Genomic DNA, 16,783 nt, shown 5'->3' with positions numbered 1-16,783 from the left:
ATAAGAACATCTGTGATGCTACTACAACTCCTACTGTAGCTGTTCTAGGTCAGTGAGTAAGTGTTAGGATCTTTATGATAGCCAGGCAACAGACATTAAAATAAGGTCAGTAACGGCAGCTCATGCAATGTTCCATTGATAGGTTCCCATTGAGGCTCACTTACACTTAGGCATTCTGTTGCAGTGTGTTAATGTGCGTTATGGCCTTGGCTTAATGTGCATTGTGTTAAGGCAGCCCATATATTAGGAAAGGACTGACTTTTTTAGCACTATTGCAGACATGTAGAGAAATAGGGGGGTCTGCATTTGTTTATTCACTAGCTATCTTCAAAATGTTCTTCTGCTAACTTCCACCAACTTTACACCAATAGACACCCTCTACAAGGATAAATGGTAATGCATTTAGAAAATTGCAACTTAGCCAGCTGAAAGGCGCAAAAGTGCAAGGGTCCATACCTTTTCATTCTTGTGTGTTTTCAGACTGTATGCACAGCATGCGTTAACGTACGTTAAACGTAAAAGACAGACTAAGACACAGGGTCGGAGTTTCCGACAACAAATGTTCGACCGTGTGTATGCTCCATCAGATATTTGCTGTCGGAATTTCCAACAACAAATGTTTGAGAGCTGGTTCTCAATTTTTCCGACAACAATAGTTCTTGTCTTAAATTCCGATCGCCCGTAGCCTATTCCGACGCCCAAAAATCCTACGCATGCTTGGAATCAATTTGACGCATGTTCGGAACCATTTAACTTAATTTTTCTCGGCTCGTCGTTCATGTTGTACGTGACTTCGTTCTTGATGTTCGGAATTTCCGACAACATTTGTGTGAATGCAAGACAAGTTTGAGAGAACAACCCGTCGGAAAAAAATCCACTGTTTTGATGTCAGAATGTCCGATCGTGTGTACGCGGCATTAGACCCTTTTCACACTGGGGCTGCAGCTGCGTTAGCGCTAAAGAGCCGCTTATTATAGTGCTGCTTTAGTGCTGTTTAAGTAGCGCTTTTTGGCCGCTAGCAGGTGCTTTTAACCCCACAAAAGGGGTTAAAAACACCCGTGTTGCGGCGCTTCTGAAGCACTTTTCAGGCGCTTTGGATGCCCTGCCCATTCATTTCAATGGGCAGGGGCGCTTTGGGAGCACTAAATACAGCGCTCCCAAACCGCCCCAAAGATGCTACTTGCAGGACTTTTCCTAATGTCCCGCAAGCGCACCACCCCAGCGTGAAAAGCTACACCGAAATGAATAGGGAGGCGGTTTTCAGGCGCTATTTAGAGGCTATTTCTAGCGCTTAAGCGCCTGAAAAACGCCTCAGTGTGAAAGGGGGGTCTTAACAAGAGCATTACTGTATTTATTACAACAGTTTGTTTCAACTCTTAATGTAGCTCAAATTTTGGACGCTGGCTGGTTACTATTGACAAAACAAAACTATTCTTGTTAACTTCTTTATTCATACATGTGACCCATGACCTAGTACCTGTGACATTTTTATCACATCAGCACTGGCTTAACAAATAGGAAAAATGAAATTTGTTAAATCTTATCTTGCTTGGTGTCACCTACGCAATGAGTATCAGGACTAAACCCTAGATAAAGTTCTCTTTTTGTGTGCTTAAGGGTCAGATTCATTGCAATGTGATTGCATGGCATCTGACACGGATTTGCATCATAAAAGAGTAGGAAAGAACTACAATGTTCTTTCACTGTGCTTTTAAATCACAGACATCATCGCATGGCATTAGAAAGGGTGTCACTGAACCTCAATACTCAGCAGCAAATCCTTTATGGACAAGGGAACAACACTGTAATATACTTGCACTACAATTTTTACATTCTATGTTCTATAAAACCTGATTTTACATGGAACTTTGGCTTTCAGTAGAAGAATATTCTGCCACTGTTTTTTGTTGAACCTGTAGCGCTATCCCATAGGAGCCGCTGGTAATTGCGACTATTTCCACCCCCCTCACAACATGCACAGCCAGGCACTTAGCATTTTCAGCATTCTTCCACTGGCTCAAGAATCAGGCTAGGGGTTTCTTTTTAGGATTTTTATTGAACAAGAACTTAGATAGGGATCGGGAGCATGGGATACCCTGAACTGTAGAACTTGAGGACTGCTAGGCTTTTGGCAGCTCTGTACAAAATGCTGTCTGTATTCCACAACCTTAGGTTGCACTTTACTGTCTCTTTGCTGAACTTATTCAACTCATGGCTGCACTTAGCACAGTTAAGCAATATGGCAAGCTCCTGGCTGTCCTACACAGAACCTGGCTGCACTGGGCATAGTTGGCTGTATGAGTACGTGATTAGTGTCAGCAGCTGCTCTTACAATTATTATTGATTAGCTATTAGCACTAGTAGGTAGCTCGCAAGATCTTTTATACTGTTAAATATAATCCCAAATATTGATTATTTGTGTAATGAAACAAAGTCCACACATAAAAGAAAAAACAAAGTCCACACATAAAAGAAAAAACAAAGTCCACACATAAAAGAAAAAACAAAGTCCACACATAAAAAAAAAAAAAAGTCCACTCATAAAAGAAAAATCAAAGTACACACATAAGAAATTCCTAAAGATGTGATGTGAAGAAAAAAACAAAGTCCTTAAAGATTTGAAGAAAAAGTGCTTGTGCCAAAACAACCCTCTTATGCCTTGTACACACGACCGGTTTTCCCATCGGAAGAAATCCCTGAGTGCCTGGCTGTGCATGTTGTGAGGGGGGTTTTTCTGACGGAATTCCGCTCAAGCTGTCTTGCATACACATGGTCACACCAAATTCCAACAGTCAAGAACGTGGTGACGTACAACCCTACGACGAGCCGGGAAAAATTAAGTTTAATGTTTGATTCTGGGCATGCATGGTTTTTAGTCCGTCGGAATTGCATCCAGACGAACGGAAATTCCGATAGAAATTTCTTTCATCTGAAAAATTGAGAACATGTTCTCTATCTAATTCCGTCGGAATTTCAGATGGAAAAAGTCATATGGGGCATACACACGGACGGAATATCCGATGAAAAGCTTCTGTCTGACTTTTTCCGTCGGAAATTCTGCTCGTGTCTACAAGGCATTAGTAGTATTCCACCTTGTGCTCATGTGATATCATCCGCACTCACCAGATTCCAATGACCCCCTTACTCTACAGCAAAAGGAGTCAATAGTGCTTTGTGGTCACTATTATACCTATCTGAATCTCTGTCCTCCAACGGTCTCTGTCCTGGATGTTATACCCTACCCTCCTACTATAGGTTCTTGTCCTTATCCTCTTTGTTCAATGGGCGGGAGTGATTTTATAAAATAAGAAAGGAGAGGATTCCTCTCATAGTGAAAAAATTATTAAAAAATATAAATAATTAGGATTAAAAATTACTACAAAACTCATATGATGTAAAGCATCGGTCTGCTGTGTTTTGAGCAAGATGGATGCCATCTAGTCCCTGGCATGCGTTCCACCTACAGACCGGAAGTGGAGCACCGGAAGTTCCACTTGGCGCATTTCATCATCAAAACGTGATCTCCTGTTCCCTATTTGATGGACACATATGAAAATATCAAGGGTTTAGTATACTACTGAACAGGGGCAGACTTGGCAACTCATGGGGCCCCCGGCAATAGGAGATTATGGGGTCCCCGGGCAATAGGAGATTATGGGACCCCCGGGCAATAGATTATGGGGCCACACAGTATACACACACATACAGTATATATACACAGTATACACACACAGACACACAGTATACATACACACAGAATACTTACACTGAAAAGGTACTGGAGAGGCAGGGCAGCTATAATCTTGGGATTTTTTTTAAAAACACAGATTTTTACATGCTGTCCCTGGTTTTACTGAGGCTGGCAACCCTAATGGGGCCTCCTAATGGCATGGGGCCCTCGTGCAGTGCCCGAGTGCCCAAATGGTCAGTCCGCCCCTGCTACTGAATATTGCTATAGCTGTAACTATCACTAAACAAGTCACGTAGGCTGCTGTGACAGCTATTGATGGCATCAGTTTGAGAAGCTTTTGAGACCATTCAGAATTCAAAGGCAGGGGAATTTGATCTGCAGTTGACCATCTTCCAACCTGCTTTGACCTGCCTAATGCAGGGTTTTCATTAATATAGGCTTATATGGTAATACAACCCCCCACACGCCAAAAGTAAACAAAACAAAACTTGTCTGTTTTGGAAAATATACTAGGAGTATTTTATACTTACTTGCAGGTACTTTAGAGGTTGAGGTGTAATAGTTTACTTCCTCTTAAAATTCATATGTAAGAAGATCTGTGCAAATTATGCTCTATTGCACTTTATGTGTATTGATGTGTTGCCCACTTCTCTTTTTATTAAAGTTGAGTTTTCTGCTCTGTACATCAAACAAAATGGCTCTTTTTGCATATCTATAATTGGAAACACGAATTCTCAGCTATTACCAGATCAGATGTAGCAAGTGCTGACACCTTTATATTATACCACCCAATATTTTTCTTAAATCAACACCCTGCATTTAGTAAGATTTGCATACATGCTTATGGAAAACTTGAAAAACTGATACTTTTATTGATGTTGACATCTCTTTGCTTATTGCCAGTGCTTCTTATATGTATTTTTATGTTCTTTTGTGTTGTAGCCATTTCAAAAGTAAACCATGCCAAACTACAAGCTGACCTATTTCAATTTCAAAGGGAGAGGAGAGATTTTACGCTACATATTTGCTTACAAAAATACTCCATATGAAGATAACAGAATTGAATATAGTGAATGGCCTGCCCACAAAGCTTGTAAGTATGGATCTATTGCAGAGACTGTGTTGTATCATGCATTCATTTTTATAATGTATATGTATAATGGAAGTAGCAGTAACTTGGAATAGACTACTAAAAACACTGTACTGCTTTTTTTAAATATATATATATATATACTTGCTTTACATTGTTTACTTTTAGATTGATAGGTATAAGGTCTGGGCTCCTATACTGTATATGCACTGATGTCTGCGGCAAAATGGTGTATCGGGTTCCATTTACCTGATGTTCTGGTTGAGGGAATGCAACTTCTGGCTGAGTAAAGCATTCATTCTGGTTACAAACTGAAGACACTTTTGGTCTCTGCCTCCACATGCACCATCTTTTGATGCTGGTAGCACAGCTATGACTTGTGAAAATTATGCTACACCACTCTGATAAAGTCCAATACATGGATAAAATGTGTGAGGCTCAACAAATGGTTTCTCTGTGGAGACTCAGTCAAGACGCCTGTCTTGGGGATGTACTGCCATTAGATGAGGACCACAAGGTGACAGCAATTTAGGGGCAGATCCACATAGATCGGCGCTTCTCTCCGCCGGGTGTAGCGTATCTAAGATACACTACAGCGCCGTAATTTTTTTTTTTTAATCCTCAAAGAATTCGCACCATACATTACGGCGGCGTAGTGTATCTTTGGCGGCGTAAGGGCGCGGAATTCAAATGGCTGTGATGGGGGCGTGTTTTATGTAAATACGTTGTGACCCGACGTAAACAACATTTTTTTTTAACGGTGCATGCGCCGTCCGTGGGGGTATCCCAGTGCGCATGCTCGAAATTAAACTGGAACAAGCCAATGCTTCCTACGGTGACGTCATTCTACGCAAATCCCTATTCGCGAAACGACTTACGCAAACAACATAAAAAAACTCAAAATTTGACGTGGGAACAACGGCCATACTTAACATTGAGTACGCCTCATAATAGCAGGGGTAACTATACGCCGGAAAAAGCCGTACGCAAACGACGTAAAAAAATGCCCCGGCCGGACGTACGTTCGTGGATCGCCGTAAGTAGCTAATTTGCATACTCGACACGGAATTCAACGGAAACGCCACCTAGCGGCAGGCGGAAAAAATGCACCTAAGATCCGACGGCGTACTAAGACGTACGCCTGTCAGATCGATCCCAGATGCCGTCGGCCCGTCGTATCTTGTTTTGTAGATACAAAACAAAGATACGACGCGGGAACTTTAAAATTACGCCGGCGTATCAATAGATACGCCGGCGTAATTCTTTTGTGGATCTGCCCCTTAGTATTCACCTGACCTGTGCATTTCTTAAGGAAATATTCCTCTATCTAGACTAGATGGCTGTACCATTTGACTTCCATTTACACTAGCTGGTGTTTATCACCAGTGGTTTAAGTTTATCTACTTGACTAATACACAGCAAGTCTTCCTCTGTGTTTATACATCCTATCATTATCACAATTATAAAGGATTTTGGCTATATGATTTTGTCGAATGATGTGTATTAGGAACTCATTTGTCCCTACAATGTGTGCAAAGTACTGCCTGCTCTGCCAAGAATTCCTTTTATTGTCACCACATTGCAGCCAGCAAAGCCATCAGACTGCATTAGATATTAGGTTTGTTTTCCACCGGGACAATGGGATTTTGCAAGAGTCATGTATACTAACTAATGGTTGGTAACATTGCTTCCTCCATTTGTCCATCACAATGATATGAATAGGTCAACTGGGAAGTCACGGCATCCTGTTACGTGACAATAGCAAGTTGTGTTCCAAATTATGGATATCCAATTTTGCATATTATCCTGCTATCCAAGTGAATATATGGGATATTGGGCACATTGGTATACATTTGTAATCCAAAATAAATTAAACACTTCTATTGTAACAACAAGTATAATCAACAATATTACATTAGTTATGGGCCCCTGTGTATTGAATTTTTGAGAGGACTACACTATCTGTTAAAAAAACAAATCTGGATTTTTTTTTTTGTGTGCATTTTCTGGGACAGGTGTTAGTGATATGTTGAGGTTTTTTTTACGGTATCATTACACTGGATGATCATGCAACATTTCGGAGCCACGCAGGACCCCTTCGTCAGACATGAGAAGATCATATGCCTGACAAAGGCTCTGAAACATTGCACTACACCATTTTGTGATGTGATCTTTCTTGAATAAAAACTGTTTGGACAAAATGGATGATCCTTGGTGTGCTGGCGAATATCTACTTATAGCTTTAGTGCCACGTCACACAAGAATCGCAGAGCACATTCCTGTGTGATTCCCGTGCAATTCAGTGTGATGTGATTTTCAGCCTATTCAATTAGAATAGGCTGGAAATTTACTGGATTACACCAAAAATAGGATTTTTGTGCTCACCGTAAAATCCTTTATGGGCGGACACAGCAGCAATCTTGACAAAGTGGATATTAGCCTTCATTCAGGAGTGACTAGGCAGAAAACTTGTTAGAAATTGTTAATCACATCACACACTGTACAGTACCACCCAATGGGCGGTCCCTCTGGGTATAACCCTCTCCCTGCATCTCGCAGCTCAGTTCATCAAAAAGCAGTACAAATTTAAAAAGGAGGGGTGGGTGCTGTGTCCGTCCATGAATTCAGAGAAAACGATTTTACAGTGAGCACAAAATACTATTTTCTCTTTCGTTCATAGACGGACACAACAGCAATCTTGACAAAGTGGGATATCCCAAAGCAGTGTCAAAAAACGAGGGGTAGGAACAGCATTAAAACAAACTTCACCCCAAAACAAAACAGAGCTCCTCAACAGAGGAGTTGCAACTCTAAACAGCCACCTGCAAAACCTTGCGATCGAAAGAAGCATCCGAAGATGCACTCACATCAACCTTGTAAAATTTAGTGAAAGTGTGAACAGACGACCAAGTCGCCGCCTTACACACCTGGGAAACAGACGATTGATGTCGGAAAGCCCAAGAGGCACCTATTGCCCTGATCAAATGCGCCGTGACAGGAAAGGGGGGCGCCCGACCCTTTATGGCATAAGCCTGAACCACCATCTGTCGGATCCACCTCGAGATGGTGGCCAACGAGAGCGCCAGGCCCTTCTTTGGACCAGCCACCGAAACAAACAGCGAGTCTGACCTCCTGAACGGAGCCGTAGCAGATAAGTATACTCTCAGAGCTCGGGCAACGTCCAAGGAATGCAACTTCGCCTCTTTATAATGCGACGGACGAGGACACAATGATGGAAGTACAATGTCCTCATGGAGATGGAAGGCTGAAACGACCTTAGGCAGAAAAGAAGGCTGCGGACACAGCACCACCTCATCCTTGTTGAAGACCAGATAGGGAGCCTTGCATGACAAGGCTGCCAGCTCAGAAACCCATCTAACTGATGTACCAGCCACCAAAAAGACCACTTTCTGAGAAAGTGTCAACAAGGGAATTTCCCTAATGTTTTCAAATGGTGGTTTCTTAAGCACCGAGAGGACCAGATTCAAGTCTCACGGAGGTAGTGGAGGGCGGAACGGGGGGCCCACAGGCCGAACTCCCTGCACAAATGTTCTCACTATTCAGTGAGCCGCCAGGGGTCGTTGAAAAAAGACAGGCAGGGCAGATATCTGCCCCTTAACCATACTTAAGGCCAGCTTCTGGTCCACCCCACGCTGTAAAAACAGCAGGACCCTGGAAACCAAATAGGTACGCGGATGCCACCCCATTTCCTCACACATGGATATGTAGGCCTTCCAAGTGCGATGGTAAATCTTCCTAGAGGACAACTTCCGAGCACTCCTCAAGGTAGAGATCACTGAATCTGACAGGCCCCAGTCTCTTAGCACCTGGCTCTCAATAGCCATGCCGTTAAAGCCAGTGACTGTAAAGCAGAATGGCGTATGGGACCTTGTGACAGCAGGTCCTTTCGTAGCGATAGACGCCAAGGGGCATCTGCTACCAGACACACTAGGTCAGCGTACCAAGGACACAGAGACCAATCCGGAGCAATTAGGATCATTGGAATCCCCTCTGCCTCTACTCTACAAAGCAGGCCACAAACCTCAATACCTTCCGATTGAGTCGAGAAGCTAGGAGATCTACGTCCAGCTCGCACCATCTTTGGCAAAGGAGCTGAAACATATCCGGGTGTAGAGACCATTCTCCTTGGTCCAGCATCTGGCGACTCAGGTTGTCCACCTGCCAGTTTTCTACGCCCGGAATGTATACATCCGACAGAGCCGGTAAGCTCCTTTCTGCCCACCTTAGGATGTGAGCGACCTCCGATGCTGCAGCCAAGCTTCTTGTTCCTCCCTGATGGTTGACATACGCCACCGCTGTGGCGTTGTCTGACTGGATCCTGACTGGACGCCCATGTAGCCTCTGAGACCACGTGAGGCACAGCCTGATTGCCCAGAGTTCCAGGACATTGATCGGCAGGTGGGATTCCTGGGCCGACTTTACTTCCCAGACTCCCCCCAACCGGTAAGGCTGGTGTCCGTCGTGACCACCATCCAGTGAAAAGGAAGGAACGACTTCCCGGACTGGAGTGCCGGTGATGTCAGCCACCAAACCAGGGAGGTCCTGAATAGGTGGTTCACCCGGATTTGACAATCCAGGGACGATGGGCACTTGTCCCATCTTGACAGAATTTCCTTCTGCAACACTCGAGTGTGAAATTAAGCATACGGTACCGCCTCGATGGAGGCTACCATGAGACCCAGGAACGGCATGCAAAAGCGGAGTGACGACCATCTTTGGGATGTCAACTGCCGCACCACAGCCCGAAACATTCGCCTCTGAAGAGTCCAGAATCAACCCCAGATATTCTAGGTATTGAGTCGGCACCAATACTGACTTCTGAGTGTTCAGCATTTAGAGTGTTATTAGGATTACACTGACACCCGCAGCAGATCGCACACCTGGTGCCTTTTAAATGCAGTGTAAGAAACATGCACAGAAAGCAAGTTTCCTGCACCACAGTCTAGTGTGAATAGGTCCTGAAGGAAAGTTGTGTTAATCAGCAAATACAAGTATTTACAATAATTTAAGGCAAGCAACATAATGCAAAAAGCCTGAGCCTGAATTGAACACGAGTCAAAAAAGATGCAAAATGATTTCATACATAAAAAGGAATCATCTCAAAAAGAATGAAAATGCTAATTCCTCTGTCATTTTAATGCCACTAACCCAAAACAACTATAGATAAAGTATTTAGAATTCTGATTCTGTGGTTCTATCGTAAGAAGCATTAAGGCTACAGGATTTTCAGAAAGAGGCAAGCAGTGGTAGTGTATTTCTCAGATCTCAAGTGTACTTTGACTGAAACAATTACTTATTTGGTATTTATTTAGGAAAATGCTCCAAAAATAATAGAAAGCAAAGGACTCAACTATAGTTTCTGTGGGCCGGATTCAGATACCTGAGCGTATCTTTATACCGGCATAACGTATCTCTGATACGTTACGCCGCTGTAACTTTGGGCGCAAGTTCTGTATTCAGAAAGAACCTGCACCCTTATTTACGGCGGCGTAACGTATGTGTTGCGGCGTAAGGCCGCGTAATTCAAATGGGGATGTTGGGGGCGTGTTGTATTTAAATTTGACTTGACCCTGCGTTGTTTACGTTTTTTTTTAACGGCGCATGCGCCGTCCGTAAAATATCCCAGTGTGCATTGCGCTAAAGTACGCCGCAAGGACGTATTGGAATCGACGTGAACGTAAATGACGTCCAGCCCTATTCGCAAACAACTTACGCAAACGATGTAAAATTTTCAAAATCCGATGCGGGAATGACGGCCATACTTAACATAGGATACGCCGCACATACCCCTCATGTAGCAGGGGTAACTTTACGCCGGAAAAAGCCTACCGCAAACGTCGTAAAAAAAAAGCGCCGGGCGGTCGTTCATTTCTGAATCGGCGTAAATACTAATTTGCATATTCCTTGCGTAAACTTACGGAAGCGCCACCTAGCGGCCAGCCAGAAAATGCAGCCTAAGATACGACGGTGTAAGACACTTACACCTGTCGGATCTTAGGGACATCTATGCGTAACTGATTCTCTGAATCAGGTGCATAGATATGACCTCCCGCACTCAGAGATATGACGGCGTATCAGGAGATACACCGTCGGATCTCTTTTCTGAATCCGGCCCTGTATATTTAGCAAAATGATTTTTGTAATTCACTTAAAATCTATTTAGGGGCAAAGGATTTAGAGGCAATACTTTATACTGTCATATACTGGAGGATTAGGACATTGGCAGCAACAGGGACGGCTCTGGTATAACATCTTTCACACCCAGCTCGCCTCCATTTGTAGAGAAGCAGTTTTGTGAATAGGATCTAAAAAAAACACAGAAGGGTGGGACCTTAATGTACCTCAAGAAATTTATTTTACGTTAAATACAAAAATTCTATATCTTATTTTTTTAAGAAACAGGATTTAGAGACAACGGGTTCATCTAAAAGCAGTCCATTTGAGGGGTGGGCAGCAGTAAAAAAGCACTAACAGGCCCACATAACAAAAAAATAAACAAAGGGCTGCCTGCAGCTCAAATAGCTGCCTGAGGCTTCAATCACACTAGTTAACGCAAGTGAATCTACATGCAGCTCTGTGCCGTGCGATTTCAGCCCTATTAATTTTGAATAGGCTGAAATCGCACCACACCAAAAGTAGTGCATACACTACTTTTTGAAACAGACAGCAACCGCATTGCATGGTACTTTTTTAACAATGCAATCCGGGGCGGGCAAACGTACTGCGTTTGTGACCTGCGTTTGGGGTGTCACTAACTTTGCACTGACCCCCACAGCAGATCGCAAGGGCAGTGTGAATGGAATCCTGTGCAGGAAGTGGCTTCCCCGCACTGCATTTTAGTGTGAACGGGCCCTGAAAGACTTTATACCCAAAGCGAACATCAGATGAGGCCAGAATGTCCACCTGGTAAAACGTAGAAAACTTGCAAAATGAAGACCAAATGGCAGCAAATCTGAAAAACAGTTGTCTGATGCCAAAAAGCTCAAGAAACACTTGCAGATCTAGCAGTGTGAGCTTTGATATAGGCTAGATCCTGATCCTTAAGAGCATAAGCCTGGGAAATGATCTGTCTGAGCTACTGAGAAATGGCATAATGGGAAACCAGTTTCCTTTTATGGGGAACATCAAGGACAAAGAACATAGAGTTAATCTTTCTAATGAAAGCAGAGGCTGCAAGGTAAAACCACACAACACACCAGACTTTACTGCTGCTGAACAAAGAGACAAGAAAACAGTGTCCTGATTGTGGTGAAAGGTCAAAACTACCTTAGGAAGGGAAAAGGCTCTTGTACAGAACACAGCCTTATCTTTGTGTAAGACAGAAAAGATTCTCTACTAGACTCAGACACACGCCTCAGGCCTCGTACACACGACAGAGTTTCTCGGCAGAATTCACCGAGAAACTCGGTCAAAACCCGGATTCTGACGAGAAACTCTGTCGTCTGTACAGTTTTGGCTCAATGGAGCCGCCGAGGAACTCGACGAGAAAATAGAGAACATGTTCTCTATTTTCTCGTTGTCCTCGTTGTTCTATAGGAGAAGGCGGCCCGCCGAGCTCCTCGGCGGCTTCATCCCAAAACTCGACGAGGAACTCGACGTGCCAAGCACGTCGAGTTCCTCTGTCGTGTGTACGGGGCCTCACAAAGATGATTGACAAGGAAAACAACCTTGTGAGTAAGGGTGGTAAGGGGAACTACCCTGAAGGCAGTTTGTGAAGTGCTGACAGAATCAAATCTCATGGTGTTACAGGTCGTTAGTGTTTTTTTGGACAGGATAGCAAGGCCCAAAATTTGCCCCTGAAATAGTACTCTAGGACAAATGTTGATCTAGGTTGATTGTAAAAAGGTAAGGATTTGTCCCACAGAGTATTTCCTGAGGTGAAAGCTTCATTCCCCACACCTTAGCAGCATGCCTTCCATCCTGTGTCATGGTAGACCTTGTGTGATGTAGACTTTCTTGGGCCAGATTCAGATACAATGGCGTATCTTTAGTTGGGCGTAGCGTATCCTATTTACGCTGCGCCGCCGCAAATTAGACAGGCAAGTGCAGTATTCACAAAGCACTTGCTCCGTAAGTTGCGGCGGCGTAGTGTAAATGGGCCGGCGTAAGCCTGCGTAATTCAAAGTAGGCTGGTAGGGGGCGTGTTGTATGGAAATCAATCGTGACATCATGTAAATGACGCACCTAACGAACGGCGCATGCGCGCGCATGCTCAGCATCACGTCGAATTTTCTCCGTAAATTATGGCGGCTCAATGCTTAGTCGCCGTGAACGTAACCTACGCCCATCCCCATTCACGTACGACTTACGCAAACGACGTAAAATACGACGCTGTTCCGACGTCCATACCTTAACATGACTTACCCCTGCTTTATGAGGGGTAAAGTTACGCCGGTCGTACGCCTTACGTAAACAGCGTATTTTAATACGCCGGGCGCAAGTACGTTCGTGAATCGGCGTATCTAGCTCATTTGCATATTCGACGAAAAATATATGGAAGCGCCCCTAGCAGCCAGCGTAAATATGCACCCCAAGATACGACGGCATAGGAGACTTACACCGCTCGTATCTTCGCAACAGTGAGGCGTATCTGATTCTATGAATCAGTCGCAAAGATACGACGGCGCACATTCGGATTTTCGACGGCGTACGTGGAGATACGCCGTCGTAAGTCCTTTGTGAATCTGGCCCCTTGTTTTTAACAATGTGGGTATTATTGAATCAGAGGGGTCCCTGTTTCTTAAAACCTGTGCTTCAACAGTCATGCTGTTAAAGCTGCCAACTGTGAAGAAAGGTGCTAAATCGGTCCTTGGGATGAAAGATTCAGTAGATTCCACTGGGTGTCTGCTAGCAGCTCACCCAGGTCAGAATACCATATCCCCTTGGACTAGTTTGAATGCCTTCCATCTCAATCTTGCGAAGTAGATGAGGAAAGGCAAAGATCATGTTATACTGATCCCGTGGAGCCACCAGAGGATCTCTGCACCTGAAGAAAAAAACCTGTCCAGTTTGTTGTTGAACCTGGAGGCCAGGTCCCGAAACACCTTTGGGTATATGGACCATTCATCTGGGTCCAGGCACTGCCGGGTAGGTTAGTCTGCTTGTCAATTGTCTATGGCTGGTATATGAACAGCTGATGAGGCAGGAACATGAACATTTCTACCCCTCTTGTCTGGGCAGACTTCTGGTTCCTATTTGATGGTTGATGTACACCACTGCCATAGCATTGTCTGACTGAATCCAGATCAAATGACCTTCCAGTCAGGGGGTCCAGTATTGCAGGCACAGCCAAACTGCCCAAAATTCCAAAAATGTTGACTGGGAGATAAGATTCCTACATTGTCCAAGACCCCTGCATCAATAAGATATCTAAAATTCCTCCCAAGGCTTTCAGGCTGTCATTTCCTAGGACACTAGCAAAAAAGTGAGACATACTGGGAGTGGCATGAATTATACCAGACTGGTAACTGTTGTTGCCAGTGTCCAAATCCTCCTGCAGGTGGCAGTATAACTCAGTTGTCCCCAAATCCTGCATCCATTAATTAATCTATATATATAAAACTCAACGTGTGTATGTATGTATGTATGTTCCAGCATCACGTCCAAACGGCTAAAGATATTAACATGAAACTTGGCACACATGTTACTTATATGTCAGCAACAAACATAGGATAGGTGGTTTAACCCTTACCCACCCCCATTTGCCATGGTCGGGGTTTTTCTTTAAAGTCCCATTCAACTCTATGGGAAATACATGTTACTTCATAACTTCCAAACGGCTGTACATATTTCGATAACACTTGGTCACATGTTACTTATATGTCCACTTAAACTATAGGATAGTTAATTTATCCCTTAACTACCCCCATTTGTGAGGGTCGGGGTTTTTCTTTAAAGTCCCATGCAAATCAATGGGCAATGTATGTTCCCACATAACTTCTGTACGCCTGGAGATATTTCAATAATACCTGGTACACATATTACTTATATGCCAAATAAAAATATATGACAGTTAAATTAACCCTTACCTACACCCTTATGTAAAAGATGGGTATATTTATATTACTATGATTTTCCTCCCCAAAAGGTTAAGGAAGACCGGGCAATGCCGGGTATTCAGCTAGTGAATGAATAAAAGAATATATGCAATTGTTTGTTAGATTTTGATTTAGATTAATGATATTTGCTATCAGCCATTAAAACAAGAGATTGTTTTTTTGCTATATATTAATGGATTTCACATTAGCAACATTTGAAGTTTGTTCTCAACCATGACTACAGTCCCATTTTTTTTGGAACAAAAACTGAGAGTTGTTTAAAGTGTATGTTTACAGTCTGGGCAGTATTTCAAATATTTTAAAATTCAACAAAATATACATCAAAGCGATGGCATCCTTTCAAGGTTAGTAACTGTTCAGGGACAGCATTCCCTTGAGAAGATGTGTAATGCATTTTAGCACATTTGTATAAAAAAGGTGTTGGCTTTAATCCAATCGATAATTTCACATTCACTTCATAAGCAAAGAAAGAACTTTTCAGAAGTAAAGTCATTTAGCAGCAACCTATAGCAGTCAGTTAGGATATTACCTTACATTTAGAGCATTCAGAAACAACTGAATGGTGGCCACAGATAGCGGCGGTCTGCATATTGCTCTGTTAGCATTAATCTGTAACTCTGCCTCAGTTGCTTAACTATATTTCATCATGGTTACATAGATTAAAGTAATCAAAGGGTATAAAGTTCATGCTTGGGACAGCATGACGTGGTAGTAAATGGCTTCTCAAATGTCATGCTTGCAAAACAACAAAACTATTAGAACTAGAGCCTTACATTGTAATTTTTCCAATGCAATTCAGGAGATCAATTAAGAAATTACCTTGTTTAATGAGTATTTTGCTCCAGCTTTTTTAAAGCAGACCCCCAATCATAAATTCTAATTTCGCAAGTAAATTTTAAAGCCCTGTTTATGGAAGGTTTGCTGGAGCCGGGTTACATTCCAAGCTAGATAAGTTCATAGAAACCTAACTACAGCCAAAACTTTTTTTTTATTCCACATATATTAAGGAAGAGTAGAAGCTCTGTCAGGTTTGTATTGCGCTCTGTGGCCAATCCCCCCCCCCCCCATTGATAGAAAGAGTAAGAACTCTGTCAAGTTTATATTGCACTCTGTGACCCCCCATTGATAGAGTAGAAGCTCTGTCAGGTTTGTATTGCGCTCTGTGACGCCCCTATTGATAGAGAGAGTAAGGTTGCGTACACGCGACCGGTCCAAACCGATGAAAACGGACTGAAGTTCAGTTCCATCGGTCCAAACCGACCGTGTGTATGGCCCATCGGTCTGTTGTCCTTCGGACAAAAATGAGAGAACTTGCTTTAAAATCGAACCGATGGACGGCTGACCATCGGTCAAAACCGATGGTTAGTACACAAAAGCATCGGTTCAAAACCCGCGCATGCTCAGAATCAAGTCGACGCATGCTTGGAAGCATTGAACTTCGTTTTTTTCAGCACGTCGTGTGTTTTACGTCACCGCGTTCTGACCTGGTCGGTTTTTGAACTGATGGTGTGTACACACATCAGACCATCAGTCTGCTTCAGCGGTGAACTGATGAAAACGGTCCGTTGGACCATTCTCATCGGATGGACCGGTTGTGTGTACGCAGCCTAAGAGCTCTGTCAGGTTTATATTGCGCTCTGCGACCCCCCCATTGATAGAATGGTAGGCGCTCTGTCAGGTTTGTATTGCGCTCTGTGACCCCCCCTCCCCCCATTGATAGAGTAGAAGCTCTGTCAGGTTTGTATAGCGCTCTGTGACCCCCCCATTGATAGGATAGAGAGGCACCATACGTAAAGTTTACAAAGTGACAATGTCATACAGAGCAAAAGTAATCTAAAATTCCCTTAGGTTGGGAAAACCGTTAAGACTCAGGAAGGAGCCACTAGCTGACCTCATTAACACACACCCTGCACCTGCCTTGCG

The 16,783-nt window shown here is 43.4% G+C and overlaps 1 protein-coding gene across 1 annotated transcript in view; it reads left to right on the top strand.

Moving 5' to 3' along the window:
- Positions 1 to 16,783, top strand: part of LOC120916966 (hematopoietic prostaglandin D synthase-like) — a 56,061-nt gene that overhangs the window by 13,814 nt on the left and 25,464 nt on the right. The window contains exon 2 of the mRNA XM_040327909.1: positions 4,634 to 4,784. Coding sequence (XP_040183843.1) covers positions 4,652 to 4,784 — 133 coding nt within the window. The 5' untranslated portion in view covers positions 4,634 to 4,651. The remainder of the gene's footprint in view (positions 1 to 4,633; positions 4,785 to 16,783) is intronic.

The sequence above is a fragment of the Rana temporaria genome, chromosome 1, assembly GCF_905171775.1.
Source record: "Rana temporaria chromosome 1, aRanTem1.1, whole genome shotgun sequence".
Taxonomy (NCBI): Eukaryota; Metazoa; Chordata; class Amphibia; order Anura; family Ranidae; genus Rana; species Rana temporaria.
Note: the sequence above shows the minus strand (reverse complement) of the source record. Positions and strands in the feature narration are given on the sequence as shown.